At 42.7% G+C, this 16,558-nt stretch overlaps 1 protein-coding gene across 3 annotated transcripts; it reads right to left on the minus strand.

Annotated features, from left to right (window-relative positions):
- Positions 1–1,097: 1,097 nt before the first annotated feature.
- On the minus strand, positions 1,098–14,640 carry LOC132429949 (glycine N-acyltransferase-like). 3 transcript variants are annotated; one of them, XM_060018960.1, is made up of 7 exons: positions 14,316–14,394; positions 11,626–11,729; positions 10,102–10,219; positions 6,700–6,807; positions 5,108–5,234; positions 2,609–2,780; positions 1,098–2,183 (listed from the first exon to the last, which is right to left on the minus strand). In XM_060018960.1, exons 3-7 carry the CDS (start codon positions 10,177–10,179, stop codon positions 1,781–1,783), a joined length of 888 nt encoding a protein of 295 aa, XP_059874943.1. In that variant the 5' UTR covers positions 10,180–10,219; positions 11,626–11,729; positions 14,316–14,394; the 3' UTR covers positions 1,098–1,780. The 3 variants fall into 3 exon arrangements, with proteins under 3 accessions (XP_059874943.1, XP_059874942.1, XP_069397063.1); XM_060018959.1 differs by lacking the exon at positions 11,626–11,729 and having other exon boundaries at positions 14,316–14,640; XM_069540962.1 differs by lacking the exons at positions 1,098–2,183; positions 11,626–11,729 and having other exon boundaries at positions 2,605–2,780; positions 14,316–14,640.
- Positions 14,641–16,558: the final 1,918 nt, after the last annotated feature.

Here is a 16,558-nt window from a genome sequence, read left to right on the forward strand (position 1 = left end):
GGAGGGGAGTATCACCTTGTACTCATACAGAAAGGAAAGTAGTACGGCAACAAAATTTTCATCTATAGTCTAGGGAATAAGATGTATTCTATTATTTCACTAAACCAGTGGTTCTCAAAGCATGGTCGCTGGGCCAGCAGCATCAACATCACCTGGAAACTTGCTAGACATGTGAATTCTGGAACTCTCCCCAAGATCTACTGAATCAGAAAATCTAGGGGTGAGGCCCTGCAACCTGTTTGAACAAGCCTGCTAAGTGATTCTGATGCAGGCTCAACTTTGAGAACCACTAAACTAAATGTCAACCAGAGGTGACTTTGCCTCCAGGGGACATTTACTAATATCTGGAGACATTTTTAGTTGTCATAATTGGGATGGAGGGTGCTAATGACATCTAGTGGGTAGAGGTGGGGGATTCTGCTAAACATTCTACAAATGCACAGGACGGACCTACAGCAAAGAATTGTCCAGTCTAAAATGTCTGTTGCGCCAAAGTCGAGAAACCTGCTCTAAACTGAGCCTTCTCTCTCTCAACTGGCGAAGAAATTAAACCTCAGTTGAGTGTGTCTGTGTGTGTGTGTGGGTGGGTGTGTGTGTGCGCGCGTGCGTGTGTGTGGGTGTGCGCGTGCATGTATATTTGTGGGGGTCTTCATCCCCAATTCCACAGCTTAATTTCAGGCTTAGGTGGACCAGAGGGAACGAGTTCTTAATCCAGGTGATCACCTTCATTCAGGTGCTCTGTTTGCTGCCCGGTACTGGTGTTTAGTGCTGTTTCTCTCGAAGGGCTGGGGCAGGAAACTCTCCCACCTAATCTGTCCCAACCAGGAAGAATATCTTTCCACACCAGCAACCAGATTCTCCCATGAGACAATGGTCTGAACCGCACAGAATTCTGGCATCTTGAAGTAATATGCCAAGGTCAAGCGGAACAGTAGGCGTCCATGCTATAACCCCCACCCCCTCAACTTCCATCTCTTCTCAAGCCCCACCTTCCTGGGGCTGGGTGTTCCCACTTGCCTCTCCCCGTTAACTCACACCATGTTTCCTCATCACGAACCACTTAGCTTCAGCTTATACAATCAAACACAAAATCTCTTTATTGTTTGAGGGTTTCAGGTGACTTTAGGAAGCTCAGCTTTTAGGAGCAATATTGAATCATTTTCCCCAGAGTGGAAGGGTGGGGGGGTACAGGCTAACATAAGTTAGTCTTTTTCTTAATAACTCTCCCTGCTATATCATGCACAACATATTTAACATAATATACCATATATATTTGTATATAACATATTTAATATACCTATAAAGCATCAATCAGAGGAGAGGATAATGTCTACAGACCTAAAGAGTAGAGTCCACTTGCTCCTCACTAAGGGAAAAGCCATAGAAAGAGAGGAATAAGTCATAATGCCCAGGAAGTGTTAGCCCTCCCTGGAAAAACTGGCAAGGGTCTACCAACCCATGCCCTAAGAGTCCCAGGGGAAGCCATTTGGGGCAACATGTAGCAGATGAAGAAGCATGGTGGAGATACTGGAAGCTTGGGGACCAGAAGTATGAAACCACTGCAGGAGGACCGGATGCTGCTTCTGCTGAGGTATCTAAGGCAAGCCCATCGACGGTGGTGGTCCTGTCGACCATTCACACTGCTGCCCCGGGACCCACACAATGTCCACTGCTTTACCTACGATTACAGTTACAATTGGTTCTTTCCCTCCACCCACCCGTCGGCTCCTCCAGCTGCATCCTCAGGTCCATCCCGAACTGTCTTGGATTCAGGGCTGCTTCACAGAGGCACACAGTTCCACTGGTTCCAGTCACAGGGCACAGGGATATGATTCAGACTGCGACTCATTTTCTGCATAATTTTGTTATTCTTGTCTACATGAGAATACACGGGGAAGCCACGTTTGATCAGAGCCTGGGTCTGGTAATAGATGACGTAGGTGACGAGACCATGGCCCCGGTACTCAGGCAGGGTGCCCCCCATCCGCATCTCTCCTGTCTGGTCCATCAGGGACCAGGACACAGGGGTCCCCTCGGGCCCCAGCAGGCAGAAGGTGGGGAAGGTCCGGATACAGCGCTCGATGAATCTCTGGCTCCACTCATTGCCACCGAAATGCCAGAATTTATTCACCACGGCAGCGTGGGTAGGATCCAACGATGAGAGTTTAAACATCTCTTGGTCACTATGGATGTTCCAAGAGAAAAGCAAAGTCCATGAGTTTAGAGGTTTATATTTGTTCTTACCTCTAGTATCTTGAGAGACAGAGTAGGCAGAGGAAACAGCGAACGCAAAGTCTGGAGTATAAGTGAGCTTGTAATGACAGAGGGACAGAAAGAAGGCCGATGTTGTCGGACTGAGTGAGCTAGAAGGACAAGACAGGTCAAAGAAGTTGACATAGGCCTGATGTACTCCAGGTGAGACAAGAAATGGTGGGGTATTTTAAGCAGGGGAGAAACACGGTTTGAATTACGTTTTTAAAAAAGATTCTTCTGGCCGCTTTGAAGAAGATCGATTGTGGGCAGACAGAGTAAAAGCAGAAAGAGAAGTTGGGAGGCTGCTCTGTCAGTGAGAGGCGTAAGTAGCGTAGAGAGCTTTTATCAAACTCACATGGCCTTGGGTTTGCCATGGCTAAGTGATAAGTTCTTTACATCCAGCAGGGAAGGAGCCAGTTCCCTTATTGCCTCAATCGCCACATAGAGAATGTTTTGTGATTGCTTGACTTTGAAGGATTTAGTGGCTGCAAGACTTTGTATTACTTCATTCAGGCTGGACTGTGAACCTGGATGGGATTATAAGGAGAAATGCAATGATTTATGCCCATTCTAGGGAGAAGCTCTCCAGTGGAGTAAGAAGTGTCTGAGGATATCTAGTCAGAGAATTTTGCTGATGGGCTCGGTGCTGCTACTGTATGACTGGGCTCATGTAATCAGGATTTGTGCAATTTTCCTTGTTTTGGAAAAGCAAAAGCATGCCTAGAAATTCATTCAGCCATGGTCATGCCATTAGAGGCAATACCAGGACTGGAACTAAGTTTTCTGGGCTACATAATCATGCAGTTTTTTTGTTTGTTTGTTTGTTTTTTGTGGTACGCGGGCCTCTCACTGTTGTGGCCTCTCCCGTTGCGGAGCACAGGCTCCGGATGCACAGGCTCAGCAGCCATGGCTCACGGGCACAGCCGCTCCGCGGCATGTGGGATCTTCCCGGACCGGGGCACGAACCCGTGTCCCCTGCATCGGCAGGCGGACTCTCAACCACTACACCACCAGGGAAGCCCAATCATGCAGTTTTGATGATCAAAGAAAGTGAGTTATAATAATTATAGTTTCCGGGACTTCCCTGGGGGAGCAGTGGTTGGGAATCCGCCTGCCAGTGCAGGGGACACGGGTTCAATCCCTGGTCTGGGAAGATCCCACATGCTGTGGAGCAACTAGGCCCGTGAGCCACAACTGCTGAGCCTGAGCTCTAGAGCCCGTGTACCGCAGCTGCTGAGCCCACGAGCTGCAACTACTGGGGCCTGCGCACCTGGAGCTCCTGCTCTGCAATGGGAGAGGCCACCGCGATGGGGGACCTGCGTAACTGCAGCGAAGAGTGGCCCCTACTCACCGCAACAGGAGAAAGCCCACGCACAGCAACAAAGACCCAACACAGCCAAAAATAAATAAAATTTTTAAAAATAATAATAATTATAGTTGCCAACATCTCTGGAGTACTTACTATGTTCCCAATGCGGTAGATTGTTGCAGTAATGGCCCACAGTTTGCCCACATCTCCTTGTACCCATTCCCTGGAATAGTCCCCTCCTGCACTGCATCTGACCTTGGCCATATGACTTGTGTTACCAATGGGAAAGAGTAAATTTGATGCAGAGAGAGGCTTAAAAATGCTTGCACATTGGAGCTCACCATGTCTTTGTGCTTCTGGTTAACTTGAGGCCAACACCACATGAAGAGGCCTCGGCTAGCCTGCCGAAGACATGTGCTCTTATCATGACGTCACCAGGGCCTAGCCAGCACTGACAGTCAGACCATCATTCAGACTTGTAAGTTAGGCCATCTTAGAGTAACCAGCACACAGTCACCCATCAATTGACTGTAGATGCATAGCTACACCCAGAGGAGACCAGCAGACCAACTGCCTTGCAAAGCCCAGTCCAATTGTTGGTTCACAGAATTATGAGGTTTGCTATGCAGTGAAAGTTAACTGAAACATTCAGGTATTGCACTAAGCAATTCCTAGCTAAGATTTCATTTAATCTTTTCAACACTGCTGTGTTTTAGGTACCATCATTTATTTTTTTAGTAAATTCATTCATTTATTTATTTATTTTTGGCTGCGTTGGGTCTTCATTGCTGCGCACGGGCTTTCTCTAGTTGTGGCGTGTGAGGGTTACTCTTTGTTGCGGAGTACGGGCCTTAGAGCACGTGGGCTTCGGTAGTTGTGGCCCACAGCCTCAGTAGTTGTGGCATGCGGGCTCAGTAGTTGTGGCTCATGGGCTTAGCTGCTCCATGGCATGTGGGATCTTCCTGGACCAGGGCTCAAACCCGTGTCCCCTGCATCGGCAGGCGGATGCTTCACCACTGCACCACCCGGGAAGTCCTAGGTACAATTATTACCCTCATTTTTATATATGAAAGTCAGGATCTCAGATAGGACAAGTCCCTGGCGAGGATCACATGGCAAAGTAACAGGCAAATGCCATCCTAGGTAGTCTGACTCTGGAGACCACGCTCATAACCATATAAGTTGCTCTTTATGACCTAGGAGGTGTTCTGTGACATGAGTTGTCATTCCAATTCTGGGAATGAAAGTCCCTGGGGAAAGCTCTGCTCTGATACCCAACCACCCTAAGGCATGCTGGATATGTCCACAAAATATGCCATAAATCCTTAGCTCTCAGGGGATTACATTACAGTCCTCTATATGAAGCCCATTAGGTATAAGCTTTGAGGGTGTTTTTCCCCCTTTACAGGTATAGTTGCAGCTGAGTAAAAAAAACTGACAGCAGGCTGAGGGTCTGGGGCTTGGAGAAAGGAGATATATGTCATAGGAGAAATTGTTCAGGATGGAGATGTGGTTCAGCACAGATTCCATTCCTTTTATACTTACTTTGGATCTGCAAATGCTGTTTCCAGTTGATGACTTCTGGTAAGCTGAGGAATTCCTGACAATTTTTGAGGTCTTTGGAGTAGATATGGTAAGTATTGGTGTAGTGATCAAGGTCATCTGTCATGTCCTGTTATCATTGAGAAAAGGGGGGCAAAACAAATGTCTTATTTTTCATGATTGTAATATTTTTTTCTAAATTCTACTATACTGTGGTATTTTTAAGTACTAAAATATTGGTGTTTGTATTGGTGCTTTAGAAATTTTTCTGAATCATTTAAATCATGAGATCAAGATGGGAGATTCAGGTGTTCAAATTATGATGAAAAACTACAGAACAATACTATTCTCTACCCATATATTGTATTAAAATTTCAACTCAAGCAAAGACACAACTATTTAGAAAGGATTCTTCTATATTTTCATCTTCTTCAACAGGAAGAAGAGAAAAGCAATTGACAAGGAAAAGCTTCTGTTGCAAGAATAAATGTTTCTATATTTCAAACACTTGCAGAATACAGAAGCTATGAAGATGACAGTATTAAATTTGGTTATTGACATTTCTGGATTGACATTTCCATCTATACTAAATTAAGACAAAGAAGATGAAAACCAATTAGAAATGCTTTCATAAAATAATACAAGAGTTGAACAAATTGTAATTACAGAAAAACAAAGAAACCACTTATTTAGAAAGATCCCCTCAAATTATTAAATAAGAGATGTGATTATTTGGAAGAAGAAACAGGAAAATATTATCTTGAGTGCAGAATTCGAAACCTTTTCAAAAATAGTTGGAATTGTTGCACAAAAATACACTCACAAGTCAGCAATGATACCACTAACACATTTTGTTTCTTAAGATCCCATTTAAGATAAAAGGTCAAATAATTTTATTGCAGTTCAGTTTTTATTATTAATATAAATTTCTTCATTTTATATACTGTTTAATTCCATGGATTTTAAATAACTTATTATTTGTAGGAAAGATATATTTGTATTTTTATAAAGTTATAATTTTACTGGATGTTTTGAAATAAACTTAGGGTTTTTTGTCTTTGAAATGTATTAACTATTTAGTTTCACTAATTTCTAAATGTTTCCCCAAAATGTATATGGAAATTCTAATATTATAAAAAAATTTTTTATAATCAGCCAACGAACTGTCCTGTTTCATACCTTCCTATCTTTGTCCTTGTTACTTTCTCTGGTTAGACTGTCCTCCTTTCTTTGTCAGCCTAACAAAGATATATTTATCTACAAAACCCAGTTCAGATGAAACATCCACTAAGAAGTATATCTAATCTGATCCTGTAACCTCCATCTCCAAACTCCATAGTTTAATCAGCTTTTGCCTGTGCTATCTCCGTATATTGTACATTTTCTGTTTTTGAACATTTTACACTAAGTTGTAATTTATTTACTTACCTGTATTCTCCTCCAGGCTGTGGGGTTCTTAAAGGCAAGGACTTACTTGTTCACTATCACTGCAATTCATTTCTGTAGCCCCAGGGTCTACCACATTGCCGGGCACACGGTAGGCACATAGCAAATACAAACATAGATGCAAATTCATTCCACATCTGGCACCTTACCTGCTCCTGAGGGCGGATAACCACTGTATTAAAATCAGGCCACCTGTCCACCAGGGCCTTTAGCTTGAAAGGGTTCCCCTGGTTCATGTGGAAGACGGTCCCATAAACCTGCAGTATCCGGACAAAGTGAGAGGGTCAGCTTATTAGGAAGGGATGGCAAAGTGCCTTGTTTGACCAGGACAGGTTTATGTCTATGAAATTGTGAAATTTTACAGCGCTAAAGGGACAAATAGGGCATCTGTGTCTAAAATCTCCACACGCTACTTTCTTTTTTTAACCTCAGATGAGAGCTTTTTCTTCCCATCTAATATAAATCAAACATGTATATGGTAAAATATTGGGACAAATAAAGTTAATGATCATAAGAACACCATTCTTTTTTTTGTAGGATTTAATATTATCTTTCCCCAGACTTTCTTCTATTCATACTCATAGAGATACACAATTTTACAAATGTAAAATGATCTGATACATGGTATTTTTCACCACTGAATAAATTGTGGGTGTATCTCTATGTTCATAAATACAAAATTTTTCAATTATGTTCTAATGATAGGATTCCATTATATGGTTGTATCATGGTTCATTTGTGCATTTGTCTACTGAGGGTCATTTCAGCTGTTTCCAAATTTTCATTTTAACAACTAATTCTTTGCAGAGCATGCTTGCACAGAAATCTTTGCACGGACACCTGATATTTTCTTAGATTATCCATCAGGTAACTGCTGGTTCAAAGGATATGGACATGTTTAAAACTCTTTAACATGTATGTCCACAGTACCCTCTGGAAAGGTAATTTCCTCCCACAATAAGCAAAGGCTAAAGCAAAATGCTCAAGAGAATGGGCTGCGGAAGCCCACAGTCTCGGTCCAGTCTTGAGTCCCCAGCCCCGCCTTTTTGCATAGGTTGTTGAGAGAGAGGGGAAAGCAGGGAGAGAATGAATGAGATAGCCTGTGGACATTAAGTGTCCTGGTGGTTTGGGGGTGGGGGAATGCAGCGGTGGATACTACCATGGGCCACATGACTATTGTGAACATGAAGCCTCTGCAGATACCAGCATGGAAACGTGCCAACGACCAAAGGTCAAAAAACAATGTATGCAGTTTAATGGTTTCTACCATGGGTAGATGATGACCAAAGACTGTACCAACATCCTTCCCTCCTACCACCCTCCACCCGACGTGGACTATTGATGTTACACTATGGAGAAAGAGAAGGGGAAAAAAATCTAAGTTGCCTGAGCTTATCTGAAATCATTGTTTTCAGCCATGAATGGAGGCTTGATATAGAAATTCCGTATAGTTTGGCAAAATATAGATGTTTCTTTTTATGCCTTTGCATTTGGGGGTGTGTAAAATTGCTTTAGATTAATACATTATCCATTACAGGATCTGAAAATATGTGTAGTTCTTCCTCTTTCTTATTCTCCGGGCTGAATTAATTAAAACTCTTTTCTTTTTTTTTTTTCTGCTGAACTCAGAACGTAGTGAGCCAGGCAGCTACTCTACACGAACTCAGCTGGGGTTGACACGTGCAATAAAATGTACTTAATATCCAACACTTAGAAGAACAGATGGACGTTTTGTCAACGAGACTCAAGCAAGTATTGAGTTCTAGGTTATACCTCCATTAAAGGTACCTGGCAAACAGCTATTCTAGATTTCAACTAGGGTAAGAATGTATATCTTTCATATACAACCAATGCTGTTTCTTCCTGAAAGTTGTGGACCCAAGAGGGCCGCCTTATCTTACCACAGAGGTGCTCCAAGTAAGGACACTTGGGAACCACCAAGAGTTTCCTCAAGATGTTTGGGGTCCACTTAACCCAAGAACCAAAGAGAAATTTAAATCACAAAATTCTATACTACAGAGCATGGAAGAAAAACTTTTAGGTTGAAGAGTTTTCAAAAATAGCTACTTACCATAAAAATATCTTAGGCAAGCATTCATAACATGTATAACTGATGTAACCTCTAAGAAAAATTGACTGTCTCTTTGAGAGGTTGCCTGGATCTTAAGGATTATCAAGTGAAAGTAGTTAAATATTAGGTAACAGAGATTAATATTAGTGAGATCCACCAAAGTGGGTGACATTTTAATATTAAATTAGTGGATTTGAAAGCATTTTCGGCAGTAATTAAAGAACAGGGCGAGTTGTTTCATTAGTCTATTTCTAATAAATGAAAATGAAGCCATATGATCTACAAATAAAATAATGCTAACATTTTTCTCCTTTATACAGAAAGATGGAGTAACATATCTATTGGGGGTGAGGCAGATGAATGCATTTATCTTATCTAAAATGTATGTATCTTATAGGAGTGTCTTATAAAACAGTAGAAATCTAGTTCTCTTTCTACAAAAAACTTTCAGGGAAACAAGTTGTTCTCCAAATACACACACACACACACACACACACACACACACACACATTCACACACACACGGTTGTACTTAAATTCCACTGGAATGGGCCCCATCCCTTTGGTTGCTAAAGAAAAACACAGGTGAGGACCCCAGACCATCATTAGAGTTGCTCTCGAACAGTTCTGGATGTGGGCATCTATGTATATGTTCTATTTAATCCTGAGATTTCTGATCAATTGTACTTGGTTAACAGAGGTCCTCAGAGTCAGGCACAAAATAGCTTGATATGCCGTAAGTTCGGAGCAATTGGAAAATCTAAGTGAAATAGAAATTGACTTATCATTAATTTTAAAGAAGGCTCATGACGGTTAACCTCTCACCTGGCAAGTGTTCTTTTAAGGAGAACAAATTTAAAAATTAACATGTAGTCTCAGCTAACTTTGTAGGAGAACTCTGGGCAAGTTTCCAGTGCTATTATGGAACGTTTCTTGGAAAGGAGCAAGGGAATACTTTTTGAGTCAGCTTGGAGCAATAAGCAATGCTAGGTCTCAGGCATTCCTACGTCTATACCATAGCACTGCAGCTCACTATTTGTGGGGTACTGGGCGAAGCACTTCACTGAGCCTCCACCTTCACATCAGTGACATGGGCATAACAGCAAATGTCTTGTAGAGAGGTTATGCAAATTAAATGAGAGAAAATGTGCACCAGTGCCTGGCACAGAATAGGTGCTCAATAAAGATTAGTCTCTTGGGCTTCCCTGGTGGCGCAGTGGTTGGGAGTCCGCCTGCCGATGCAGGGGACGCAGGTTCGTGCACCAGTCCGGGAAGATCCCACATGCCGCGGAGCGGCTGGGCCCGTGAGCCATGGCCGCTGAGCCTGCGCGTCCGGAGCCTGTGCTCCGCAACGGGAGAGGCCACAGCAGTGAGAGGCCCGCGTACCGCAAAAAATAAATAAATAAATAAATATTAGTCTCTCTTTCCCTTCATCACAGGAACTTTCTATTCCTACTCCCCTCAGAATTTTCCATTGTCACCTTTAAGGATGTAGGAAGGCTCTTCCTCAAGGATTTCTCCAGCATCTGCAGCATCTGGGCACCTTGCAATGGGAACATCGTGCAAGACAGCCTGTTCTGGAGAGAACCAGGAAACAGCCTGGAATGAGAAGAGCAGGAGGAGATTCAGAAACAAAAGCAGCAAGTTCTCTGCTAATTGCCGGAGCCCTCTTCCGTCTCTCTTTATTGGCGTCTTCTTCACTAAAGTCATCAGCCATTCCAAGGAAGGATGAGACTGGCAGAAAATGCAGAGCCTGCCTTCTGAATTTTTCAGCTCACCTTAAAACTTTGATGAATTCTAGTCATTAACTTCACTTTACATTAACAAGCACATTCTAAAGTATATATAACATTTTTTTTGAAATTTAGTTGCTATCAGTGATTTTTCTGACTCTACCAGTAATAAGCTGTGCAACCTTGGAAAGTTACTTAGATTCTCTGTACCTTGGTTTCTTCAAAGTAGATGGGATAATAGTGTTACCAGACTCATAGAATTGTTGTGAGGATTAAATGAGCTAATACATTAAAAGAGTAAATAAGTGCTTAAAGAGTATCTGTCACATAGTAAACACTGAACATATGTTATGTTATTACTACTACCACTCCTCTTCCTTACTGTCTTTTCTTTCCCCTCCTCTTCTCCCCCCCTTCCTTCTCCCCACTTGAGTTAAAGTGCTGTATACTGCATGAATTTTTTTTTTTTTTTTTTGCAGTATGCGGGCCTTTAACCGTTGTGGCCTCTCCCGTTGCGGAGCACAGGCTCCGGACGCGCAGGCTCAGCGGCCATGGCTCACGGGCCCAGCCGCTCCGCGGCATGTGGGATCTTCCCGGACCGAGGCACGAACCCATGTCCCCTGCATCGGCAGGCGGACTCTCAACCACTGCGCCACTAGGGAAGCCCCCAAGTTACTTTTTAATGAAGGCACCGAAGAGGTATTCTGAGATGTTGTAATAAAACCCACCATGCCTGAGATGACATGCTCCAGGCCAGAACTGGGTAAATTTGTGCTTTTAGAATAGCAAGGGCACTTCTGTTTTTCGCCAAGGTGGAATACAATAAGTCCCTTATATACGAAATTTCAAGTTTTGAACTTTAAGAGATGCAAACATGCATCGCTCATCCAACCTATGGATCAAGGAGTTATATTGACTTTTGTTTTTTAATATTTATTTATTTGGCTGCGCTGGGTCTTAGTTGCAGCGCGTGGGATCTTCATTGTGGCATGTGGGATCTAGTTCCCTGACCAGGGATCGAAACTGGGCCCCCTGCATTAGGATGCAGAGTCTTAACCACTGGACCACCTGGGAAGTCTCAATTACAGTGACTTTTAAGAAATATTATTTATTTTACACTTTTCACCTGGCAGTAAAGGCAAGTGATGAATCAGGAACAATCTTGTGACAATTTTGGAAGGATGATAACATCTACAAAGCCATAAAAAACATTGATTTGCTTGTCGTGAGGTTACAGCCGTCACCATGAATGGGGTTGGGAAGAACCTTTACCTGCAGTTTTTGTGCACGACTTTTGTGGATTTGAGAAGGTGGATGAGGAGTCCAAAGAAGTCTCCAGCCACTTAGTGACCCTCAGCGAGAAGCTGGAGCTAGATCTGCAATAAGACGACTTCACTGAACTCCGTGCTGTGCCACATAAGGAGCTTACTGATGAAGACCTGACGGAACTGGTGGCCCAGAGAAAGGACGAAGAGACACAAGAGGAAGAAGAAGTAACTGGAGAACTGAAGAGATTCACGACGTAGGAAACGGCAAGGGGATTTTCTTTATTTGAGGGGGTACTGCTAGTTTTTGAGGCATGGGTCCCGAACGTAGAACGGTACACGAAAGTTGCAGCAGCCGTTCAGAATGCAATCCAGTGCTACCGTGTCATCTATGATAAGAAAAAAAAGGGCTACTACCCAGACATCACTGGATTGTTTATTCAAGAGAGTAGATAGAATTGAATCCAGAGGCTCTTAAGACTGTAAAAAGTATAGCATTCCTGAAGGCCAATCTTATCTTTTATCTAGAGGCAACTCACAAGGAGTATAAGATGCAACATAAAGATGAATGTCAAATCTGTGGGGTGGGACTTCCCTGGTGGCCCAGTGGTTGAGAGTCCACCTGCCGATGCAGGGCACACGGGTTCGTGCCCCGATCTGGGAAGATCCCACATGCCGCGGAGCGGCTGGGCCCGTGAGCCATGGCCACTGAGCCTGCACGTCCGGAGCCTGTGCTCCGCAACGGAAGAGGCCACAACAGTGAGAGGCCCGTTTACCACAAAAAAAAAAAAAAAAAAAAATCTGTGGGGTGAAGTCAGAACAGCCATCGTTAAAACATCTACAAATAATAAATGTTGGAGAGGGTGTGGAGAAAAAAGGGAACCATCCTACACTGTTGGTAAACTGGTGCAGCCACTATGGAAAACAGTATGGAGGTTCCCCAAAAAACTAAAAATAGAGTTGTCATATGATCCAGCAATCCCACTCCTGGGCACATACCCAGAAAAAATTGTAATTTGAAAAGATACATGCACCCCTATGTTCATAGCAGCACTATTTAAAATAGCCAAAATATGGAAACAACCTAAATGTCCATTGACAGATGAATGGATAAAGAAGATGTGACATATAGTTATAAATACATATATATGTATATATTATACAAAGGAATATTACTCAGTCATAAAAAAGAATGAAATAATACCATTTGCAGCAACACGGATGGACGTAGAAATTCTCATACTAAGTGAAGTAAGTCAGAAAGAGAAAAATGCCATATGATATCGCCCACGTGTGCAATCTGAAATACGACACAAATGAACATATCTACGAAAGAGAAACAGACTCACAGACACAGAGAACAGATTTGTCGTTGCCAAGGCGGGAGGGGGGTAGTGGAGGGATAGAATGCAAGTTTGGAATTAGCAGATGCAAACCATTATATATAGGATGGATAAACAACAAGGTCTTACTGTGTAGCACAGGGAACTGTATTCAATATCCTGTGATAAACCATAATGGAAAAGAATATGAAAAGGAATATATATATATATTTATAAAACATATATATATGTATATATGACTGGATCGTTTTGCTGTACAATAGAAATTAACACAACATTGTAAATCAACTATACTTCAACAAAATTAAAATATCTGTGGGGTGTAATATTACCATATTTCCTGAAAAGTATAGGGTTTGGAACCACCCTCCAAGGATGCACACACCAACCAACAACCAATCCTGGTGTCTCATAAATAAGGTAGATTGAAAACTACTGAGACTGTGATTCTCCAGGGCATTGGACACACTCACTGTGAGCTGGCAGAACTGGACAACAGGCAGTGTCCTTGGGAGTGAAATTCAGAACTTTGGACCTAGTTATTCCCAGAAGAAGAAATTAATCCAAAGAAAACAATTCAAAAGAAGAAAAAAGCTCCCAGCAGAATCCGATAAAGCTACACAAAGATAAGCAAGGACTGAACAAAATCCCAGTGTTCAACAATAGGGAAAGGAAATATAAACTATGGTGCGACTCCATGATATTAGCATAATTCCTATACATATGGACACACGGGAAAGGGTTGAAATAAAATGAGAAAATGTAGGGCCTAAAACAGTTCACATACCACATACATAAGCATACATTTATAAGAGGACACAGACAAATAAAAAGATAGATTGTGGTAGTAGCAATAGAGGCGAAAGCTTTCAAGTAAGTTTGTTTATTATACGATTTAAATAAACAATAGGTCTGGTCTGTATTCTTGTCCTTACTCAGCTACTCATTTCCTCTCTGACTTTACGTACAGCAACCTTCATGGAGACAAAAAACTGCCTACTTTAAAATATAACCAGGAGGATTCAGCAGGGTGCTGTACAGGGTGTTTTCACGCATTAAGTGCTCCATTCAGAACCCCCAGTGCCAGAAAATGCCCAGGTCTTTCCTCATTCCTGTATTAGTTCAGATCCAAAAACTGCAAGAATTTTTCATAGTACCTAACGAGTTGCCTTTTACAGAACAGGTGCCAGATACACGTTTCTTACGCTGAAGTTATTCCTTTTCCTTAGGTGTATTTGTCATCGTATTCTGAACAGAACAAAATACGAGCATTTTGATTTGTCTCATGTTAAGTGGAGAGGATGTCATAAAACAATGATTATCTTTTTTTTTTTTTTTTGGCATGAGTTCTCACCTGGAAAGCTGTCTTCACACCAAGCTTTGCAGGAACAAATGAAGGGGAGCGACCTTTAGATCATGAAATTTCCCTCTGGTGTAGACAGTTAAGCAGGTCTTGCAGAGCGCTTTTAGGTACGTTTTCTTCACCAATTGCCGAGCCGAGGCTTGTCATGTGGACCTTGCACTAGGCAAAAAGTTGGGTGTTAGCTCTCGTGAAATCTCTCCCTTGCTCTCTGGGTCTCATGTTGAGGGAGCTGGTTCTGCAAGGTTGGGAGGCTGCCAGTGCGCCATCTGAGCTTCTCTTTCTGAAACGCCGGGCTGCTCTTTGGCCCGCAGTCCCTGTCATTACTCTGATAACCAAGCTATGTGAAGCCAATGAGCCAGAGACTGGAAGGGTCACGCTGTACAGGCAATGCCTTTCTCCTCCCCTTCCCATTCTCAAGTACCTGCAATAAGAGAAAGATATTAGGAAAGATATGGTTCGTGTCTGGTTTGCAGAATCTGACTTTTCTTCCTTCACGTATGCAGTACAGAAAATTGCACAGGGTGACTAAAGCTCCTAGGACCCTCGCTTTTTTAGGATAATCTGTGTCCTCTCCCCTGCCCGTTCTGAGGCTCCCGTTAAACATCCCCACAATGATTCAACTCGGGCACTTCTTAGTCTCACCTTTTTTTTTTTTTTTTGCGGTACGCGGGACTCTCACTGTTGTGGCCTCTCCCATTGCGGAGCACAGGCTCCAGACGCGCAGGCTCAGTGGCCATGGCTCACGGGCCCAGCTGCTCCGCGGCATGTGGGATCTTCCCGGACCGGGGCATGAACCCGTGTCCCCTGCATCGGCAGGCGGACTCTCAACCACTGCGCCACCAGGGAAGCCCTTAGTCTCACTTTTATAGAGAAGGAAACTGAGGCTCAGTGTGGCTGAACTGGATAGAATTTAAACCCAGAGCCTTTCACTCCAAAGTGCCCAGTACCCCACATGAACACTTGTTCTACCATTCTCAGAAGAGAAAGGAGGGTTCATAGAAAAGAGAGCCCACTCTGTGAAATGACCAGGGAGGGAAGGTTGACACTATCTGGGTTCTCGACCTCATCACTCTTGTCCTTGTTCAGCAGGTTAGTGGAGGGAAGGAGTCACTCTAATCAGAGGAGCAGGGACAGGGTTGCCTAGTGTCCAGAAAGTTGAAAAACCTTGTGTGCTCCTTCAGTCCATAAACCAGCACAGCACAAGTTTACACATGTTCACTTCTGTCCTCCTAGAATGTTAATTTTCCATCTTGTCTCCTGGAGTTGAAGTTGTTATAATTATTCATTACTCTTTCTCCAAGGCTAAAGGCCATTGAAACTGTTCTGTCTCAGAATGGCCATCATCAAAAAGTCTACAAATGATAAATGTTGGAGAGGGTGTGCAGAAAAAGGAACCTTCCTACAATGTTCGTGGGAATGTAAACTGGTACAGCCACTATGGAGAACAGTATGGAGGGTCCTTAAAAAAAACAAAAATAGAGTTACCATATGATCCTACAATCTCACTCCCCGGTATATATCTGGAAAAGACAAAAACTGTAATTTGAAAAGATACATGCACCCCAATGTTCATAGCAGCACTATTTACAGTAGGCAAGACATGGAAGCAACCTAAGTGTCCATCGACAGATGAATGGATGAAGAAGATGTGGTATGTATATACAAACATATACATATATGTATATATATATAAAATAATATTCATAAAAAAGAATGAAATAATGCCATTTACAGCAACATGGATGGATCTAGAGATTATCATACTAAGTGAAGTAAGCCAGACAGAGAAAGACAAATATCAAATGATATTGCTTATATGTAGAATCTGAAAAAAACAAAGATACAAATGAACTTATTTACAAAACAAAACAAAACAAAAATAGACCCACAGACACAGAAAACAGACTTATGGTTAACGAAGGGGAAAGTGGGTGGGGTGGGGGAGGGGTCAGCCTAGTGGACACCTTGGCCCCAGTAGAGTCCATATCCCACAAAGACTATCTACAACGCAAGAGTAGGGTCCTTCTCTCTCCCACCTGAACCCAGACCCCTGGTCCTCTGTCTCTTTCAGCCCTTGCATTCACTCACTCAGTCAGAAGATTCAAGAGTCTCTATTACCCTTTAACCTTAAACTACTCTCTTAACCTCTCTGGAATGTTTTCCCAGCTGGAAAAAAATAGTGTTGTCATGTCAGGTAACCAAGGGTTTTCTCTGCTCTTCTGTTACCAACCCTC

The sequence above is a fragment of the Delphinus delphis genome, chromosome 8, assembly GCF_949987515.2.
Source record: "Delphinus delphis chromosome 8, mDelDel1.2, whole genome shotgun sequence".
Taxonomy (NCBI): domain Eukaryota; kingdom Metazoa; phylum Chordata; class Mammalia; order Artiodactyla; family Delphinidae; genus Delphinus; species Delphinus delphis.

What these genes read in the sequence shown, in the direction of transcription:
- LOC132429949 (XM_060018959.1), bottom strand. Translation starts at nt 10,179, where the DNA reads ATGTTCCCATTGCAAGGTGCCCAGATGCTGCAGATGCTGGAGAAATCC. An exon ending in ACAGCATTTGCAGATCCAAA is followed by an intron (nt 2,781 to 5,107) that starts GTAAGTATAAAA and finishes AATCCCATCCAG; the next exon opens with GTTCACAGTCCAGCCTGAAT. An exon ending in CATGGCAAACCCAAGGCCAT is followed by an intron (nt 2,184 to 2,608) that starts GTGAGTTTGATA and finishes GAACATCCATAG; the next exon opens with TGACCAAGAGATGTTTAAAC.